Consider the following 21,851-nt stretch of genomic DNA (forward strand, 5'->3'; position numbering starts at 1 on the left):
GAGGAGTAGAGCTCAGTACGCAGAAAGGAAATGCAAACTGATTATTGAGGTTAAAAATCAAGATGTAAATATATAGACTTTTTCATCCCCAGGATTTTCACTAATCCAAGTGTTCACGAGCTACTTTGAAATTTAACTATTTGGACCTGGTTAAATGTTACCCGGACCTCAATCAACATCTGCGTTTGATTTTTTTTTTTTTTTTTCCCCCTGGGCCCCAGGGGCCGCCGTTGCCAGATGAGGACACCTTGTCGCCTGCTCTTCCCGCAGGTCAAGACCTGCCAGGTGCTGGTGACTTGGCTCCTGACAGAAGGTCGCTCTGTGGCCCGGAGCCACAGACAAGCGTTTCAAGCACTTTCCCCGCCCAGTGCCCCCATCCTCAACTGCTCCCCGCCTTTTCTGGTACCCCCTAGGGGCGGGGCTGCGGGAGAGCACGTCCCTGCGCCGTGACGTCACAATCCTAGCGCCTCGGCCCGGCCCTTAGCTACGGGCCTGACGACGGTCTCCGGCAGCTGCGGCCCCGCGCCGCCTCCTGCGCGCCAGTCCTCTGCTGCGGGGCCAGGCCCGGCCCGGCCCGGGGAAGGACCGAAGGGGTCCTAACGTGTCCCCACGGCGGCTGCAAGAGAATCTAAGCATGGATGGCAGCCGGAGAGGTAAAGGGAGCTGTCGCGGTGACGCCCGGGCCTGGGATCCGGGATGCGGGTCGCGGGTGCACGGGTGCAGGAGCGTCCTGGGGGCTGCTGCTCCTCTGTTCAGTCGCCACTGTTGACCCAGGTGTTATCCCGCGCACTGGAGGGAGGCCCTCCTTGCTCAGAATTTGTGACCCTGGCTCCTGGAACCCTGGCCACCTGAAGTGCGGGGCATGCAGCCTTTTTCACCTCGGTGCCTCAGAGTCAGAGGAACTAAATTTGGTCTTTAGAGTCAGACCTCCCAGAGCCCCAGATCACAGCCCCCGCTTTACGCAAGGGCGACACCCACTTTCCTCATCCCTGGAAGGTAGCAGTAAAACAATCATGTCCGAGTTCTTGAAAATTAAATGCAGATAATATATAACTCCTGGCATATTTTAAGTAATCAGTAAATATGAAATCTTTCTTCTGTAACCACCCGCCTCCCCACAAAACAAGTAACCCAGTGATTCTCTAACTTTAATGTGAAAAGGAATCCCCTGGAAATCATGTTAAAATGTAGATTTTGAGTCAGTACCTCTGGTGGGGTCTGAGATTGTGCATTTCTTTTCTTTCTTTCTTTCTTTTTTTTTTTTTTTTAAGATTTTACTTATTTATTTGACAGATCACAAGTAGGCAGAGAGGCAGGCAGAGAGAGAGAGAGAGAAAGCAGGCTCCCTGCTGAGCAGAGGGAGTCCTGGGAGCTCCATCCCGGGACTCTGAAATCATGACCTGAGCCGAGGGCAGAGGCTTAAACCCACTGAGCCACCCAGGCGCCCCAGATTGTGCATTTCTAATAAGCTTCCAAATGATACAGTGTTGCCAGCTGCAGTTTTAGTGGCGAAAGACTAGTCCATAATCACAGTGTACACCTGCACTTTATTCTTAGGGTAGAACTCTTGGGGCCATATAACTTTAAATCTCTATGAATTGACTCAATCCAAATAATTTGCATTTTCACATTTTCTGAGCAAAGAGAGTTCTTGCCTCAAGCCAGATAAAGTAATCTCCAGATCCTCCCCCTCCCAATTATCACTTTTAAAAGTATCTTTAAAGCAAGCTGCTAAATAGTTCCTTGCAATAAATCTTGCTTTGAATGAGTGTGCCTTTATTATGTAATCATTGGTCAAAATAAGTGCTGTTCTGAATATAGGAAATTACTATCCATTGATAGCGAACTGTATATTCAGACACTCTATCAATCTAAATTCCAGAAAAAGCTAACTAACTTGCCTTTATAGTTTTTAGAAATTTTGCAACATAAGCTACCCTTGCTGTGTACCAGAAATAATTCTCAAGCTATCTCTTGATAGGTATTATCCTAATTTCACAGCAAATAAACTAAGAGATCATAAATAACTTGCCAAGGTCACAGTAAGCAGCAGAACAGTCTTTATATCCAGAAGAGGAATGTGAAATCCTAGAGCTATTGTTTTTTACTTACTGTCCCATGGCAGAGGTGGGAGTATGGGAAAAGATGTATGTAAAATTTCAAGTATACAGGCATACCTCAGAGATACTGCAGAATCCATTCTATTGAAGTAAAGCAAATATCTCAATAAAGTGAGTCAAAAGAATGTTTTGGTTTCCCAGTGTATATAAAAGTTGTGTTTACTCTACACTATAGTCTATTAAGTATGCAGTAACAGGGGCACCTGGGTGGCTCAGAGGGTTAAAGCCTCTGCCTTTGGCTCAGCGGGTCCTGGGATCAAGCCCGCATTGCATTGGGCTCTCTGCTCAGCAGGGAGCCTGCTTCCTCCTCTCTCTGCCTGCTTGTGATCTGTCTGTCAAATAAATAAAATCTTTTAAAAAAAAAAAAAAAAGTATGCAGTAACATTATGTCTAAAAAAACAATGTGTACCCTGATTTAAAAATACTTTATTGCTAAAAAATTGCTCACCATTATCTGAGCTTTCAGCAAGTACATAATCTTTTTGCTGGTGAAGGGTCTTGCATTAATGTGATGGCTGCTGACTGGTCTGAGTAGTGGTTGCTGACCACTGAGGTGACTGTGGTATTTCTTAAAATGAAACAACATTGGGGGTGCCTGGGATGCCCAATGGAGCATGTGATGCTTGATTTACGGATCATGAGTTTGAGCCCCACACTGGGTGTAGAGATTACTTTTAAAAAATGAAATCTTTTCCAATCAGAATGCGTTAAGATTTTTCCTAGTGTCCAGGCTCCGTCTCTGACTGTTCAGGTCTGGTAATCATCTTGTCATTACCTTTTGATGGTGACAGTCCCTCATTTTGTGCTAATAGGATTTATTCTCCGTTTCTTATTTTTATTCTTGACATTCCAGGAATTGTTGCCAGTTCCTGACCTAACTTGAGTTCAAAATAATTATGTTTTGGGGCACCTGGGTGGCTCAGTGGGTTAAAGCCTCTGCCTTCGGCTTGGGTCATGATCCCACAAGCCCCGCATCAGGCTCTCTGCTTGGCAGGGAACCTGCTTCCTCCTCCTCTCTCTCTCTCTCTCTCTCTGCCTGCCTCTCTGCCTACTTGTGATCTCTATCTGTCAAATAAAATAAAGTCTTTAAAAATATAAAAATTTTAAAAAAATGAAATCTTTAAAAAAAGAAGGAAGGAAGAAGGAGAAAAGGAAAAGAAAAGAAGACAACTTTGAAGTTTGCCACATTGGTTGACCCCTCCTTTAATGAATGATTTCTCTGTAGCTTGTGATGCCCTTTGATGGCGTTTTACCCATAGTACAGCTCTTTCAAAACTGGAGTTAATTCTATGAGCTAAGTTTATGTAGTATTCTAAATCCTTTGTTGTCATTTCAACGATCTTCACAGTATCTTTACCAGGAATAGATTCTCAAAAAGTCACTTTCTTGGCTTGTCTTTAAGAAGCCACTCCTCATCTGTTAAAGTTTTATTGTAAGATTGCAGCAATTCAGTCACATCTTAAGGTTCTACTTATAATTCTAGTTCTGTCGTTATTTCTGCCACATCTGCAGGTAATTCCTCCCCTGAAGTCTTGAGCCCCTTACTCATCCATGAGGGTTGGAATCAGTTTCTTCCAAATTCATATTAATGTTGATATTGTGACTTCTTCCTACAAATCAGAAATATTCTTAATGGCATCTAGAATGGTGAATCCTTTCCAGAAGGTTTTCCATTTACTTTGCCCTGATCCATCAGTGGAATGGCAGTTGTAGCCTTAAGAAATGTGTTCCTTAAATAATGAGACTTGGAAAGTTGAAATTACTCCTTGATCTGTGGTCTGCAGAATCGATATTGTGTTAGCAAGCATGAAAACATTAATCTCATTGTACATCTCCATCAGAACTCTTGGGTGACCAGGTACCTTATCGATGACCAGTATATTTTGAAAGGAATCTTTTTCTGAGAAATAGGCCTCAAGAGTAAGCCTAAATTATCCATTGAGAGGCACTTGGGTGTCTCAGTTGGTTAAGGGACTGCCTTTGACTCAGGTCATGATCCCAGGTCCTGGGATGGAGCCCTGCATGAAGCTCCCTGCTCAGCAGGGACCCCGTTTCTCCCTTTTCCTCTTCCCCTGCTTGTGGTATCTCTCTCTTTCTCTCTCTCTGTCAAATACATAAAAATAAAATCTTAATAAAAAATTTTTAATCTATTGAGCCCACCCAGACACACACACACACACACACACACAGAACCACCCTAAAGTATTCATTAAACTGTGTTGTAAACAGATGTGTTGTCAAGTGGGCATTGTTGTTCCATTTATAGAGCACTGGCACAGTAGATTTAGCATAATTCTTAAGGGCCCTAGGATTTTCAAAATGGTAAATGAGCTTTAGCTCCAACTTAAAGTCACCAGCTGCATTATTAGCCCCTAGCAGGAGAGTCAGCCTGTCCTTTGAAGCATGACAGCCAGGCATTGACTTCTCCTCAGAGACTCTGAAAGTCCCAGATGACATCTTCCAATATAAAGCTGTTTCGTCTACATTGAAAGTCTGTTTAGTGTAGCCACCTCAATAATGATCTTAGCTAGATCTTCCAGATAACTTGCTCCTTCACCTTATACTTCTATGTTATAGAAGTGGCTTTTTTTTTCTTAAACCTCATGAACTAACCCCAGCTAGCTTCAGACTTCTCTTCTGCAGCTTCCTTACCTCTTTCAGCCTTCATAGAAAAGAGAATTGGGGACTTGCTCTGGATTAGGCTTTGCATTTTTGTTTTTGTTCTAGTTTTGGGTTGTTGTTTTTTTTATTAGGCTTTGGTTAAAGGGAATATTGTAGCTAGTTTAATTTTTTATTCAGACCACTAAAACTTTCTACATGTCAGCAATAAGGCTATTTCACTTTCTTATCACTTATGTGTTTCCTGGAGCAGCACTTTTAATTTCCTTCAAGAACTTTTCTTCTGTGTGTGTATAACTTGGCTAAATGTTTGACACAACAGGCCTAGATGTGGCCTATCTCCACTTTCAACATGCCTTCCTCACTAAGCTTAATTATTTCTAACTTGATTTAAAGTGAGATGCATGCTTCTGTTCCTTTCACTTGAACACTTATAGGTCATTGTAGGATTATTAATTGGCCTAATTTTAATATCTTTGTTTCTCAGGGAATAGGGAAGTCCAAGAAAGTGAAGATAGGTAGAGGAATGGCTGGTTGGTAGAGCAATCAGAACATACAACATTTATCAAGTTTCCCTTGATTCAGATCCAAAATCTGAGTCTATTACAGAAAATTGTGTAATCTTGGGCAAATCTTTGTGCTTCACTCTAAAGTGAGGGTAATGATAATACCTATCTCATAGGATTGTTATAAGGATTAAATGAATGTATAGTTACCAAGTGCTTAGAACAGTTCCTGCCTGGCACAGTTAGTGTTCAGTATATTGGCTTTTGACTACAAGTGAAGAAACCCAATTCAAACTGGTTTAGAGAATTTTCAGCTTCTGTAAAGAAATGGCTAGTAATGTCTAGTACTGTCAAACATGGTTAGATCCAGGGACTCAAATGAAATTACCAGGAATCTTTCTGTTTTCCATTTCTTTCTGTTAGACTTCATTCTCCAACTGGTTCCCTGTCTGGTACAAGGTACTGTCTGGCCACCAGGAGAACCAGACTTCTTTCTGTCTTATACTGGGTTCCAGCCAAGTAGAGAGAGTATCTCTTTCCTAGTAGTTCCAGTAAAAGTCCCAGGATTGTGTTTCATTGGCTGGACTTGGATCACATTGTTATTCCTGATTCACTGAACATAACTGGTCCGATTTGGATTATATGCCCACCCCTTAACTGTGAGATAAGCTCTACTTGAATTACTTGGTATAAGAGTAAGGCAAGAGTAAGGCAACCCAAGTGCAAGTTGAGGTTCTATTTCCAGATAAAGGGACATTGGATTCTAGGCAGGCAAAACGTGAAACACTTTGTTTTCCTCCAGAGAAACAAGCTTTGCTAGAGAGGTTTTGTTGGTCATTTTGCTTTTTTTGTGTGTTGAGGGCTCAGATCCCCTTCTTTCCGGATAGAAACAAACTATGCTAAGTTCATGACTTTCATTTCAACTCAAATGGTATCACCTTGACCTCTCTTGTCCCAAATAATAAGTTAATTTTTTCCTTCCTGCTCTCTGGCCCGTGATAGAGAAGGATCTTCTCAGATATTCAGATCTCAAGTATTTTTTATTTTAGTCTTTTCTAATAGGCTTTGTTCTCTGGCCTGGATTTTAGTTCTATCTCAGTACCTCTCTTTCCATTTTCATTCATCCATATTTCTTCCAGACTTTGTGTCCCTTCCACACCTTTTTAGCTTACAGCAGCCTACCGGATAGCAGACTGACCATTTTACCCTCTTAAAACATATCTTAGGTATACACTATTCATATTAAATTCATATTTAAACTCTATTAAAATCTATAACTCAGCCTTTTTATCTTGAAGGTTACTCCTCAAAACACAATTCACTTTTGGTAGAGAGAAATTAATTTTGTGATGAGGTATATATCTAATTTTCTGACATTCCATTTGTTTCTGACATTACATTTGGTCTGAAAGATGAGACACTGACTTTGGGGAAATAGCGAGGATCCAAACAAGAGCGTAAGGGTGTTGGACAAGATGAACCTTAAGATATCTTTTAGTAATTAAGTTCTGATTCTGACATTTTTATATATTTATGTTATACATAGTAACATTATATAATTTCTAATTTATTAAACTACTTTGTGAGAAGATTACTTTCTTAAAATTACTTTTAAGAACAGACTTACTTTTGATTAACTGAAATAGTTAATATTTAGGTATTAACTCAAAATCTCACTTCTACTATATCTCCAAATCATTAAAAAATCTGAATAAAATTAATATATATCAAATAACATAATGAGGCATTTATCATTTTATTCAGTGAAACTAACGTCTCAGGGTACAGCTGAAAACAACTTATTTTTTTAAGAGATAGCCTTTTATCTTCTACAGCAGTAGGATTTTTGTCTGTGTGATATATCATTGCTGATTAGTATCATGATTGAATAAAATTTTAAACAACTCTGAAAGTTAAAATCAAAGATATATTTATTATTTTTAAATATTCAATATTGTTGTCGTACAAGTTGTGTTTCATTTATCCTAATTTATATTTTTTTGTTAAAAGTCAGAGCAGCCTCTGTCCTTCCCAGATATGGTCCACCATGCTTGTTTAAAGGACACTTGAGCACCAAAAGTAATGGTAAGTGAGGTATTTGGGTGGTAAAAGATTAAGTGTTAAAAAGTTGACTGTTTACTTTATTTATAAATTATAGGACATGATGAAAAATTACTTCAATCAGTATTGGACTTCATATGGTTAATTACAGTTAAATATTATAGGAATTCTTGAGATGAAGGAATTTAGGAAGCCATCCTTTCAAACTAGTGTTGTGCCCAGGATGTGGCCCTGGCTGCTGCCTGCTCCCTGCTGCAGCTCCAGCCCCTCTCTCCGGGCTGGCAGACCTCCCTGGCTTCCCACGCCTTCCTGGGTAAAATGGTGATTTGGAGGTTAGTAAAGACACTGGCGCTGAAAAGGAAAAGTTGTACAGATGAAAAGAGCACTTGAAAAATGCATTTTGTATCAGAAGTAAACACCTATGATTTTATTTTTACATCTGGATTTCTAGATTCTATGAAAAAGAAATCTATATTTTCACATTTTAAAGCCTTTAACTTTTTAATGTGAGCTTAAAATGTATTTTTATAATTATAGCTTCAAAATGCAAACTCTGGGTTTTTTAAGGCAAAATGATTTAAGTCTTTTTTTCCTTATTTTCATGAAAAATCTTTGATACTGGTTCCTGTAAAAGTGAAAGAAGAAAACAAAAGTGAAAGAAGGATCACATTTTCAGTTAACTTATTTCTTATAATAAAGTATATGTACACATAAATCAGAGTCATAAATGTTGAAAAATTATTTCTAACTAAAAATCTAAAACTTGGGGCGCGTGGGTGGCTCAGTGGGTTAAGCCTCTGCCTTTGGCTCAGGTCATGATTTCAGGGTCCTGGGATCAAGCCCCACATTGGGCTCTCTGCTCAGCAGGGAGCCTGCTTCCCCCTTTCTCTCTGCCTACTTGTGATCTCTCTGTCTGTGAAATAAATAAAATCTTTTAAAAATAAATAAATAATAAAAATCTAAAACTAGATGTAAAGTATACATACATTAGAAAAGCAGAATGAATAGCAATAGTTTGCTGACTTTTTAACCATCTCTGCACAGCTGAAACTGTGGACTCTGAGAAACTGAGGATTTTGGGGGGGGTAGGTTGGGTGAGCCTGGTGGTGGGTATTATGGAGGGCACGTATTACATGAAGCACTGGGTGTGGTGCATAAACAATGAATTCTGGAACACTGAAGAGAAATTTTAAAAAGTAAATAAAAATTTAAAAAAATATATGTGCAGAGCTGGTAAGGTTTAGTGGGTCTAAGTTGGAGGCTGCCTGGGTTCACATCTAAATTGTGCCCTTTATCAGCTGTGGGACCTTGAAGACCTTATTCACCTCTCTCTGCCTTAGTGTCCATTTCTATTAAATGGTGATAATAATAACTAAATGAGTGTTTCCATGTTAAGAGTTTAGAACAATGCATGCTTGGTACCTATTCAATGAATTTAATAGTAATAGTAGTATTGAGCTTATTATTATTGTATATCCTTGTATTATGCATAGAATTTCCCTAGAATGTTGCATAAAAATAATAATAGAGTTATGCTTCTGGGAGGGGAGGGAGCGGTCATGGCAGGAAGTTCCCGTATTTTTCAATTTTTATATGCCATTTTAGCTGTTGATTTCTTAAAACTATATGTATGTATTCTGAAGTCTGTTTTTAATGTTTAAAAGTTTTATGCCTACATTTATTTACATTTTATACACTTATACTAATATAAATTTCTAAGGTTTCTTTTTAACAGTTTAGATGAGATTGAGAAGTTTAATGTCTTGGAATTTCTATGTGACTATATTTGTCTTAAGATAGTCCTAATACTTGAAGAAGAGTGCAGTAAATTGATGGTGTTTTCAGGTGTAAAATTAGAAGTTGCCTCTCAGAAAAGAATCTTTGCATAGTGTTTGAGTTTCAAATTTGTTTGATTTATTCAACTATTAACAATGCTAACATTATTTTATAATCAGCCAAGTGGCTAGACATTTTTAGTTGTGAGATTGAGTCCTGTCAATAAGAAAACAGTTTTGTAAATATAATGATAGATTATATTCTACATTTTCTTCCCAAACTCTCAGTCTTAGAAAGGTTTGAACCCAAGTAGTCAATAGCACATCAGTTATCAGTGCAAGATTAAGGCTAGGACATATTCAGCATCACAGGTTAGTATGTCAGTTGGTTAATTTTCAGAACATTTTGTAAAAATGAGCTTAATAATCAGTATCTTGTTTATCTCATGATGAATTTTATATTAATTCTAAATATATAATTATTAAATATGTTTTAATTTTTAGCTTTTTGCACTGACTCCTCCTCTCTCAGACTAAGTACTCTCCACCTGGTCAAGAATCACATGGCTGTTCACTATAATAAAATCCTTTCAGCCAAAGGTAAACATGTGCAAATGTGAACTTTCTATACCCAATTTAAACCCTCAGCTTCACTTCTAATTAGGGTAGATCTGTAGCAAAAATGAATATATATAAATGGATTTGCGTTTGGTGTGGTAAGATATCAACTGTTAACTCTAAATTTTATATGTAGAAAATTCAGAATGCCATTTTTATTAACTATATTTGATATCTGTATAATAACTACATTATCTGATTCTACCTGTGTTATCCATAATATATTTTTTGTGGTTAGATATTGATCTTAATATAATAAAAGTTTGTAATCTGCTCTTTTGTTTTCGAATCTACTATAGAAATTGTACAAAGAGGATGCCAGCTACCACTTTTTTCTTTTTTGTTGCTTTATTGAGATAATAACATATACAATAAAATCAGCCAATTTTAAGCATATAGTTAAGTGTTTTGGAACATCTATACATTTGACCACAACAATCATTCTGTAGCAGGTATTGACTAACTACAGCTCGTAGGTCAAAACCTCCTGCCACCTATTTTTGTACAGCTCTTGAGCTAAGAGTGATATTTATATTTATGTTTTTAAACAGCCAGAAAAAATCAAAAGAACAATATTTCATAACATGTGAAAGTCACATGAAATTCAAATGTCATTGTCCATAAATAAACACAATCATGTTCATTCTTGGATATATTGTCTATGGTAGCTTTTGCATTAACGAGCAGAGTGGACTAGTAGTGACAGAGGCCATAATCACTCCGTAAATCCTGAAGGATTTACCATCTGTCCCTTTGCAGAAAACTATTCACTGACCCCTGATATAGGACATTCCCATCACCCTAAAAAGTTCTCCCTAGTCCTTTGCAGTCAGTCTCTTCCACCAGTCCCTAGTAACCACTGATCTGCTTTCTATCACTATAGTTTTGCCTTTTCTAGAATTTCATACAAATGGAATCATACACTGTGTATCATTTTGTGTCTGGCTCCTTTCGATTAGCTAATGCTCTGGAGACTAATCCATGTTGGTATGTACATCCTTAATTCTTCCTTTTTATTGTTAAGCAGTTTTCCATTCAATGAATATACCACAGTTAGTTTATGAATTCATCGGTTGGTGGATATTTGGATTGTTTGGACTCAATTTTAGCCATTAAGAATAAAGCCACTATAAAAAAAAAAAAAGAATAAAGCCACTATAAACATTCATGTGTAGTCCTTTTTACTCCAATAAATGTATTCACTCGGAGTGGAATTGTTGGGTAAAATGTTAAGTATGTTTAACTTTTTAAGAAACAGCCTATTTTCCAGAGTGAGTGGTGACATTGTGTGTTTCTGTCACTTCCACATTCTCACTAGCACTTCCTTTTGGCCATCCTCCTGCAGCCATTCTAGTGGAGACTGAAGTCACTCATCAGGGTTTTAGCTTGTATTTCCCTAATGCCAAATGATGTCGAGGAACTTTCCTTGTGCTTATTTGCTAGCTGTAGATCTTTTTTGGTGAAATATCTGTTCAGATGTTTTGCCCATTTTTTAAAATAAGTTTTTTCTTAATACTGAATTGTGAAAGTTCTTTGTATATTAAATACAGATCCTATATCAGATACATTTTCTTAGGGGGATTATCTTTATTTTCTTAACATTTTTATTATGAAATTATTGTAGACTTCTAGAAATGTAGTAAAAATAGTGTAGTATCACAGAAACCCTTCACCCAGCTTTTCTTAGTGTCAAAATCTTACATAACCACAGTACAATTATTAAAACTAGCAACTGAATAGTGATAGAATACTATTAACTACAGATCTTATTTGAGTTTCACTAGTTTTTCACCTATGTCTTCCAAGAAATTTTTGGTTTTTTTCATTTAAAGAGCTGTTTTTATTTATTTTATTATTTTTTAAGATTTTATTTATTTATTTGACACACAGAGAGAAAGATCACAAGTAGGCAGAGAGAGAGGGGAAAACAGGCATCCTGCGGAGCAGAAAGCCCAATGCAGGGCTCAATCCTGGGACCCTGAGATCATGACCTGGGCCGAAGGCAGAGGCTTAACCCACTGAACCACCCAGGTGCCCCAAGAGCTAAGTTTTTCAAATTGTAGTTCTCATTTTATGAAGTTCATATTTTAAATGACTGAGAAATCTAAAGAAAAACTGTATTTTGTGACATGTGAAATCAAGTTCAGTTTTTCTGTTATTTTAATAGTTTATACTTTTCATATCCTGTTTAAGAAATCTTTTCCTAATCTTAGGACACTAATATTTTCCTGTGTTTTCTTCTAGAAGTATAAGTTTTAGCTCCTACATTTAAGTTTGTGATCCATTTTGAATGAGTTTTTATATATGACTTAAGTATCAGTTTTTTGCCTATGAATATCCAGATATTCCCAGTACCATTTGTTGAGAAGATTGTCCTTTCTGTGTTGAATTGCCTTGGCAGTTTTTGAAAGACAGCTGATGCATATTTGAGGGTAAATTTCTGGACTTTTTGGTTCTGTTCTAGATCTTAAATGTTTATCTTTATTATAATACTACGCTGCCTTGGGCACCTGGGTGGTTCAGCCGGTTAAGCAGCTGCCTTCGACTGTGGTTGTCGTCTCAGGGTCCTAGGATCAAGCCCCACATCTGGCTCCTTGCTCGGTGGGGAGCCTGTTTCTCCCTCTGCCTGCCACTCCCCCTGCTTGTGCTTGCTCTCTCTCCCAACGCCCATGTCAAATAAATAAATAAAATCTTAAAAGAAAAAAATACCATACTGCCTTAATTACTGTAGCATTACAGTAAGTCTTGAGGGTGCTTATCTGGTATGCTAAGTGCAGGACAGAGATAGGTAAGTCAGTGATGCTCTATGCATTTATTTTCCAATTTTTATCTACTCTGTTTCATTTTGAATACTCATATTCAATTTGAATATATTGCTATATTTTCAAGTTCGCTAATACTTCCTTCTGCAGTATCCAATGAGCTATTAATCCCAACCTATGTATTTTTTAATCAAGGGTATTATATTTTTCATCTCTAGAAGTACCATAAAAATCAAAACAAGGATCTGCAAATTCTGAAACTTTTTGTGCTTTCCCCATCTGATATTTGTTGTCATTTATAACTATTAAGAATATTATTAAACAACTAATTTTTTTTTCAGCTGCAGTAGACTGCTCAGTTCCATTAAGCATGAGTGCCAGCATCAAATGTAAGTTATTTTTCACATACTGACTTTTAAAAAAAACTTATGGCTAGATGGGTGATGGAGATTAAGGAGGGCAGTTGTGATGAGCACTGGGTGTCATCTATGACGAATCACTGAACTCTGCTCCTGAAAGCAATATTTCACGGTATGCTAACTAACTTAAAATATAAATAAAAAATATTTAAACCTTGTGGTAAACTACACATAACATAAAATTTACCATCATAACCATTTGTACGTCTAACCAGTTTAACCACTTCAGTGACATTGGCTGTGTTCATACTGTGGTACAACTGTCACTACTGCCAATTTCTAGAACCCTTCTTGTCTTGCAAAACTGAAACTCATACACATTAAACAATAACTACCTCTCAACCATCATTCTGTTTTCTGTCTCTGACTCTGACCACTCTGGTACCCCATGTAAGTGGAATCATCCCGCAGTATCCCTTTTGTGACTGGCTTAATTTACCTAACATAAGGTGTTTGAATTTCATCCATGTTGTAACATATGTCAGAATCTCCTTCCTTTTTAAGGCTTTTTTGTTTATACAGTCATATTTCAGTAGACACTTGGGTTGTTTCCACCTTTTGTTTGCTGTGAATAATTCTCCTGTGGGCATGGATATACAAATATCTTTTTGAGACCGGCTTCCATTCTTTTGGGTATATACCCAAAAGTGGAATTGCTAGATCATACAGCAATTCTACTTTTAATTTTTTGAGAAACCACCATAGTATTTTGTACAGCAGCTGCATCATTTTGCATTTCCAGCAATAGTGTGCAAGGGTTCCAGTTTCTCCACATCTTCCCCAACGTTTGTTATTTTCTATGTCTTTGATAGTAGCCATCCTATTAATGGGTGTTGATATATTGCCTTTTGAGGAAGTATTTTGTAACTTTTAAAGATTATCCATAAGTAGGGGTGCCTGGGTGGCTCAGTGGGTTAAAGCCTCTGCCTTCAGCTCAGGTCATGATCCCAGGGTCCTGGGATCAAGCCCTGCATCAGGCTCTCTGCTCAGCAGGGAGCCTGCTTCCTTCCTCTCTCTGCCTGCCTCTCTGCCTACTTGTGATCTCTGTCTGTCAAATAAATAAATAAAATCTTTTTTTAAAATGCAGTCTTCAAAAAAAAATCTGAATCATTTCAATGAAGATGTTTTTACCCAGTTGTCATTATCAGATACTCTTTATCGAAGATCACCTCTAAATGGGAAAGTTTTGCTGAGTTTTCATACTGATATTAATTTCCTAAACATGTAAATAAGATTATCTCTTTTTAAATTTAGATTGAGTGAGACAAACCATAAGTGACTCTTAATCTCACAAAACAAACTGAGGGTTGCTGGGGGGAGGGGGGTTGGGGGACGAGGGAGGGGGCGGGCGGGGGGGGGGGGGGGTTGTTGTCCCCAATGGGGGACATTGGGGAGGGTATGTGCTATGGTGAGTGCTATGAAGTGTGTAAACCTGGTGATTCACATACCTGTACCCCGGGGGATAAAAATATATTATATGTTTATAAAAAATTATTATAAAAAGTAAAAAATAAATAAAATTAGATTGAGTATTAAAAAGCCTGCCTAATGTATGTATTAATCCTCTTACTGAATCAAGCCCTGGGATCTAAGATTCATGTTCACCAATTTAAAATAATTGGGCGTTTTGTGTAATATTTTGTTTAATTCACCAGAGTTTATTCATTGATTAATTCAGCAAATATTAGGCACCTACTATGTGCTAGATATTGTTCTAAGGGCCCTTGGAACAAAAGGAGGTGGAGGTGAATAAAGAACCTGCTTTTATAGAGCTTACATTCTAGTTGGAGGAGACAAATGATAAGAAAAATTTTTAAAAGATAAGGAAATACAGACTATGTCAGAGGGTGATGAGTACAATGGGGAAAAAATCAAGAGGATAAGGGAGATTGAGAGTCTGCTTGGAAGAGAAGGCCTACAGAGAAAGTGAGCAGAAACCTGAAAGAACTAAGGGAGAGGCACGTGGGTAGATGGGGGAAGAGGACCAATCAAGACAAAGGAAATGGCAAGTACAAAAGCCTTTAAGTGGTATTGTGAGGATAGGGGCGCCTGGGTGGCTCAGTGGGTTAAATGGTATTGTGATAGGTGTATTCAGGGAACTGCAAAGAAAGCTATCTAGCCGATGTGCAGTGGGCCATTTGAAGGGTGATAGGAAAAGAAGTTACTGAGGTTGGACAGAGAGAATAGACTTGGTGGACTGTAGCCAGTGCAATGCTTTGCCTTTCACTCTGCATGGAGTTGGAATCCATTGGAGGGTCTTGAGTAGAACAGGAATAGAGCCAGTTTAACTTTTACAAACATCTCTCTGGCTACTGAGTTGAGAATAGTACATAAGGGGCAATGATAGAAGCAGAAGGACTAGTTAAGAGAAAGGAATGCAGATAAGAAGTAATGGTGACTTGAGGCACCCAGCTGACTCAGTCAGAGCATGTGTCTCTTGATCTTGGGGTCATCAGTTCAAGCCCCACTTTGGGCATATGTTATAGGATTTTTATTCCCTTAGTGCCCATGGTTCTTGGTCCTGCCACTTTGAAGAATGAAGAGGTAAACCAGACAGAGTGGTGGGCAGCAAAGTTTATTGAACAATAGTAGTACAGAGCTTCCAAAGAGGGAGGGGACCCAAGAGGGTTGCCCTTTGAGCTTATAAGTGTGGGGGTTTTTATAAACTCTTTCATGAAACTATCTTAAGCATCCTGAGTGGGGAACCCTGTGGATTGGCTGCTAAGGTGTGCCAGTCAGGCTTTGATCATGCACCCATCTACCCATTAGGTTATTGTTCACGTGTTGGCGATCTTGTGGACTGACATTTGGAGACTAAGTGATAGTGACCCATGCTCTATGGTTAGTTGTTTTGTTTCAGGATGTTTTGCAAAAGCTGCTAGACAGGGTGCTCTTGTGGTCTTGTCTCAGCTGCAAATCAGGGTGCTAATGCAGCTTTGTCTTAGCTGTCTTGGTTCTTTGCTTTCTTCTTTGGGACCCTGGCTCTAAGTGTCCAACTAACCCGAACACACAGAGCTTATTTTAAAAAGAAAGAGAAAGAATGGAAGGGAAGGGAAAGGAAAGGAAGGAAAAGAAAGAAAAGAGAAAGAAAAAAAGGAAGAAAAAATTTGAGAATTGACAGCATATAGATTGTATTTAAAGAAATGCTCCTCTTTTTTGTTTTTGGAATTTAGATTTAACTAGTGCTTATTTATCTCAGAGTTCTTTCTGCTTTTAGTCAGTTGAGGCAAGAGGTTCTCTTTTTTTGCCATGTAAATGAAGAAAATTGTGAGGGCTAGAAGAATTACAAAGATTGTTATCACCAAACCGGTGTAATTAATAATCATTATTCTTGTTTTATAGAGCTGATGTTCATTATAATTAATATAACTAACCTAGAAACATTTTATAGACACTTAAAAAAAGAAATCTCTTGGTTTGAGCCATCTGTTTCTATAAGATGCTCTCTTCTAACAGATTACTGACTCGGTCATTTCAATCTTCATAGTATCTAAGCTAGAATAGCTCTACATAGTTTGTTGAATTGTTTAAATAGTCCCATATTCCAGGGGCTGGCAAGAGGAAGAGAGAGAGAGAGAGTCTTAAGCAGGCTCCACACCCAGATGTGGAGCTGGATGTGCATCTCAGTCCTGAGACCCTGAGATCATGACCTGAGGGTTCTGGGATTGAGCCCCCCATTGGGCTCTCTGCTCAGCAGGGAGCCTGCTTCCCCCTCTCTCTCTGCCTGCCTCTCTGCCTACTTGTGATCGATCGATCTCTCTGTCAAATAAATAAAATCTTTAAAAAATGTTTAAAAGTTTTTCATTTTAAGTCTAATTTTTTTAAATTGTTTGTACCTAAGAAACCTTTGCTTCACCCAATGTCCTAAAGATTTACTCTTCTGTCTTCTTCTACGAGTTTTATAGTTTAATCTCTCACATTTAAGTCTGTGATACATTTAGAGTTGATTTTTATGTATGGTATGAGGAGGTATTACTTAAATGAATAGGTTGGACAGATTTGGTAATATGGAAGTACTTAAAAATTGATAGTGTTGAGGATTCTGTTGAGGATTTTTTTACTCACTTGTTTTACTTTTAAATGAAATAATAGATTTGACAGAGAAAATTCTGTTAATTCACTCCACAGATATTATCTGCTATAATGTAGTTAATACATTAGTAATAATAACATAATAATATAGTCTATATTACATGTATAATAGTTAATAGCTAAACAGGCATTTGAGGATAGAATAAACTGGAAGTAACACAGTTGACACCAACAATTGACAAAATTGGGGTGCCAACCCCCTCACATAGTCAAAAATAACTACAGTTTTTGACTCTCCAAAACTTCACTACTAAGAGCCTGCTATTGGCCTTACTGATAACATCGTCAATTAACATATACTTTGTGTGTTACATGTATTATATATATTGTGTTGTTACAATAGATTAAGCTAGAGAAAAAAATGTTATTAAGGAAATCACAAAGGGTGGGGGGCACCTAGCTGGCTTACTTGGTAGAATATGGGACACTTGATCGAGGAGCTGTAAGTTTGAGTCCCATGTTGGGTGTAGAGAATACTTAAAAATAAAAAATCTTTTTAAAAAAATGGCCGAGTTACTAATTAGGTTTTAAAAAAGAATCACAGGGCGCCTGGGCGGCTCATCGTTAAGTGTCTGCCTTCAGCTCAGGTCATGATCCCAGGGTCCTGGGATTGAGCTTCCATTGGGCTCCCTGCTCTGAGGGAAACCTGTTCTCCCTCTCCCACTACCTCTGCTTGCGTTCCCTCTTTTGCTGTGTCTCTCTCTGTCAAAAAAATAAATACAATCTTAAAAAAAAACCAAAAATTAAAAATTAGAAAAATATCAAAATGAGAGAAAATACATTTACAGTACTGTGTTGCAAAACATCCACATATAAGTGGACCCATACAGTTCAAGAGTCATCTATATTACAGTCTACCTTTTAAAATAATAAATATATTTACCTTATCATGCTTACTTTTAAATATAGTTCAAACTTTAAAAATTTATTTCTTAAGCTTATAGAAATTTTTATAAATTGATTCAAATCAGAGTGATTTGAAACTTGAAATTATCTTGTTCATTAAATTGGGATAAGTTCCAATTTAAAAAGTATATGATAAATTTTTAATTTTATATGAAAATATAAGTCATTTTGATTATGGCTAACCTTATATTTAACTTTGAAATTTGACTAGCTTTCATTTCGCCATTTTCAGCCTTCATACAATGATAAATCTTTGATAACTCAATACCTGATCTAAAGCATTCTAAAGTGCAAAAACACTTTTTTCTTTATATTTCCAAATGAATAGTGCTTAAGAGATAGTAGAACTCAGTTATCCTAATTGAAAATAATGTTATCTTTTTGAAGTCTATAAAAGTTAAATTTATATGGTATGTGATGTTATTGACAATAATATTGCATTTTGGGGGAAAGTGTATGGACTAATTCAGACTCTGCATTTGGTGATGACAGAGTCACAAACAAAACATAAAGCATTTCTCACCTTCAGTATTGCTGTGAATATCTGCTAGGAATTGCTTCCCTGAGCTCTTAGGCTTAGCTAGTTTGTCACATCTTGTTTATGTTTTTTAAATAATGCACTTAAAGTTTCTGTAAATTAAATATTTGTTAGCTTCCCTTTGTATAGAAGAATGTATGGATTTTTATTTATATATATCAATAGTATAAACATTTTTAGCAAGAAAAAAAAATGTGCCCTTTATTAGTCTTCTAAGACCAAAACCTTAATTTTTCTGTTTTGTTCTTTATTTTAAAAGATTTGTTTTCCCCATCAGATGCAGACCAACAACGAAGAGAGAAACTCAAAAAGGAATTAGCACGATGTGAAAGGGAGTTGAAATTAAGTAAAACAGCAGTGCAGGCCAATTCTAAAAATAATTCTAAGTCATTATTTAACACTCTACAAAAGGTAAGATAGTATTTTTGCCTGTTAAAAGCAGATGTTTCTAAGGTATTTCATTAGTGGTACAACCTGACTTCATGGTGGTATGTTTACTGTAGATCAGAATCAGTAAACTTCTTATGTAAAGAGCCAGGTAGTAAATATTTTAAGCTTTTCAGGGCCACAGTCTCTCACAGTTCTTGTGCCCTTGGACTGTAGCCACAGATAAGATGTAAATGAATGGTCATAGCTGAGTTCCAGTAAAACTTTATTAAGAAAGACAGTAAGCCAGATTTGGCCTCCAGGCTATAGTTTACTGACATCTGCTCTTGGTGTTTTGTGATACCCTTTAATATCTGATTGAGGAAGTTCTCTTATTCTTTGTTTGCTAAGAGGATTTTTTTTTCTTTGTCGTGAATGGATGTTAATTTTATAAAATGCTTTTTCTGCATTTTTTGAAAACATAGTATCATTTTCTTTTTAATTTGTGTATGTAATGAATTATAGACAAGTTTCTAATGTTAAAACAACTTTGCATTCCTAGTATAAACACAACCTTGTCATAATGCAATGCTTTTTTTATACATTGCTGGATACAGTTACTAATATTTGTTTAGGATTTTAGCACCTACCACCATTTTATTGATTTTATTTATTTGACAGAGACACAGCGATAGAGAGAACACAAGCAGGAGGAGTGGGAGAAGGAGAAGCAGGCTTCCCACTGAGCAAGGAGCCCCATGTAGGACTCTATCCGAGGACCTTGGGATCATGACCTGAGCTTAAGGCAGACGCTTAACGACTGAGCCACCCAGCACCCCCATCTACCACATTATTGATACTGATTTGTCATTTTCCTTTTTTTCTACTCTATATATGGTTACAGTAGCCTCATAAAATAAATTGGGTGCTATTTCCTTTTTTTTTCCATGCTCTAGAATAGTTTCTGTATTTTGGACTTTTTATTCTTTGAATTTGGTGGCTCAACATTAAAAATACCTGGGCCTAGAGATTTTCTTTGTTAGAAGCTTTTTGTTTACTAATTCAAGTTTTTGAATCATTATGGAACTATTTTTTGTTGTTGTTGTTTTTATGCTGGAAGTTGTCCACTTCATCTAGATTTTCAAATTTTTGGCATAAATTTATTTAAATATAATCTCTTAATCTCTCCTGAATAAGTATTATTTCCCCATTTTTATTCCTCATGTTGTTTGTGCCTTTATTCTTCTTTCTTTGATTTTTTCCTCACCAGAGATTTGTCAGTTGTTTTTTTTTAACCTTTTTAAAGGACATTTTGTTTTACCTCATTAATCTTCCCTATTATATTTTCTTGGGTTTTTTTGTTTGTTTTTGTATTTTGTTTTTTAATGTCTGCTCTTATCTTTTCCCCTTTTGGTTTTCTTTGGGTTTATTTTGTCTTACTTTCCTACTTTTGCTTAGCTTATTTTCAGCTAACTTCTGGACAGTATAAGCATATTTTTTTAAGGTTATAAATTTTCCTCCACATGCTGCTTTAGCTGCATCCCACAAGTTTTTTAATGTGGTATTTTTATTATGATTTAATTCAGAGTATTTTCCATTATAATCTCTTTTTTAACCCGAGTCATTTAGGAGTATTTCTTAATCTCTGTGTCTATTTTTTTTTTCCCTACAAGTTTTCTCTTATTCCAGATTTCTAGCCTAATCATAGAATATCTATATAATGCTGATCTCTTGAAATTTGTTGAGAAATTTGTTTTATGGCCCAGTAGGTAGACAGATTTCATAAAATGCACTGTCAAGATGTGTTTGAAAATATACTATAGCTGTTGTGTACAGTATTTACTATCCCATTTATTCATTAGATTAAATTTCATATTCATTCAGATCTTACTGATTTGTCTGATCAGTCTATCATTTATTAAGAGAAATCTTCTACAGGATATTTCTCTAAAAAATTGAACTGCCACAGTGCCTGGGTGGCTCAGTTGGTTAAGTGACTGCCTTCAGCTTAAGTCACGATCCCAAGTCCAAGATTGGGCTCCCAGCTCCATGGGGAGTCTGCTTCTCCCTCTGACCTTCTCTGCTCTCATACTCTCTCTTACTCTTTCCTTCAAACAAATAAATAAAATATTTTTTAAAATCGTACTGCCAATTTTTGTTTTATAGATTATGAGTCTATATTATTATTCTATATATACAGATTTAGAGATAATATATTTTCTTGGTGAATCAAACCTGTTATCACTGCTTTGAGTTTATCTTAATGTTTTTTGTATTAAAGTGTTTTCTGATAATGATATAGTTAAACCAGTGTTCTTTTGATTAGTACTTTCTTGATATATCTTTTTCCATTTCTTAATCCTAACGTTTTAGGTGGATCCTAAAGTTTGGTTTGGATTGTTTTTTTTTTAAGATTTTTTTTTTTTTGAGATTTTATTTATTTACTTGACAGAGAGAGACACAGGGAGAGAGGGAACACAAGCAGGGGGAGTGGGAGAGGGAGAATCAGGCTTCCCATAGAGCAGGAGCTGAAGGCAGACACCCAGGCACTTTTTTTTAAAAAGATTTTATCTATCAGAGAGCGAGAGAGAGAGCTCACACACAGGGGGAACAGCAGGCAGAAGGAGAAGCAGGCTCTCTGCTGACCCAAGAAGCCCAGTGCAGGACTGGATCCCGGGACCTGAAGCTGAAGGTAGATGCTTAAACAACTGAGCTACCCAGGTGTCCCTAAAGGTTTTGTTTTTAATGAATTCTATACCCAATGTGGGCTCAAACTCACAACCCCAAGATCAAGAGTCACATGCTCTACCACTAAGCCAACCAGGTGCCCCTTAGTGATTGTACTTTATAACTGAAAGTTTAAAATATTTTTCTATCAATATAAATTTATAATTATATTTGGGGATAAAAATAGAGTTTGTTAAAAATATATAATTAAATCTGTAAATGTAAGAGTATTTTCTTTCATTTTCCTTTAGCTTTTGTAAGTAGGATCTGAAAAATCCTACAGGGTAAAATTCTTATCAGTAATGGTATTTTAGTAAACAAAATGAAACACCAAAAAAAGTC

The 21,851-nt window shown here is 36.8% G+C and overlaps 1 protein-coding gene across 3 annotated transcripts in view; it reads left to right on the forward strand.

The window, feature by feature from the left end:
* Positions 1–502: 502 nt before the first annotated feature.
* The window catches only part of SPATA7 (spermatogenesis associated 7), a 36,795-nt gene continuing 15,446 nt past the window's right edge, over positions 503–21,851 (forward strand). Inside the window, exons 1-5 of one of the 3 annotated variants that reach the window (XM_044230604.1) lie at positions 503–653; positions 7,256–7,330; positions 9,586–9,681; positions 12,803–12,850; positions 18,676–18,827. In XM_044230604.1, the coding sequence (XP_044086539.1) occupies positions 635–653; positions 7,256–7,330; positions 9,586–9,681; positions 12,803–12,850; positions 18,676–18,827 (390 nt within the window). In that variant the 5' untranslated portion in view covers positions 503–634. The remainder of the gene's footprint in view (positions 654–7,255; positions 7,331–9,585; positions 9,682–12,802; positions 12,851–18,675; positions 18,828–21,851) is intronic. The other 2 variants (XM_044230605.1, XM_044230607.1) reach the window with 2 other exon arrangements.

Source organism: Neovison vison, chromosome 13 (assembly GCF_020171115.1).
Source record: "Neovison vison isolate M4711 chromosome 13, ASM_NN_V1, whole genome shotgun sequence".
Classification (NCBI taxonomy): domain Eukaryota; kingdom Metazoa; phylum Chordata; class Mammalia; order Carnivora; family Mustelidae; genus Neogale; species Neogale vison.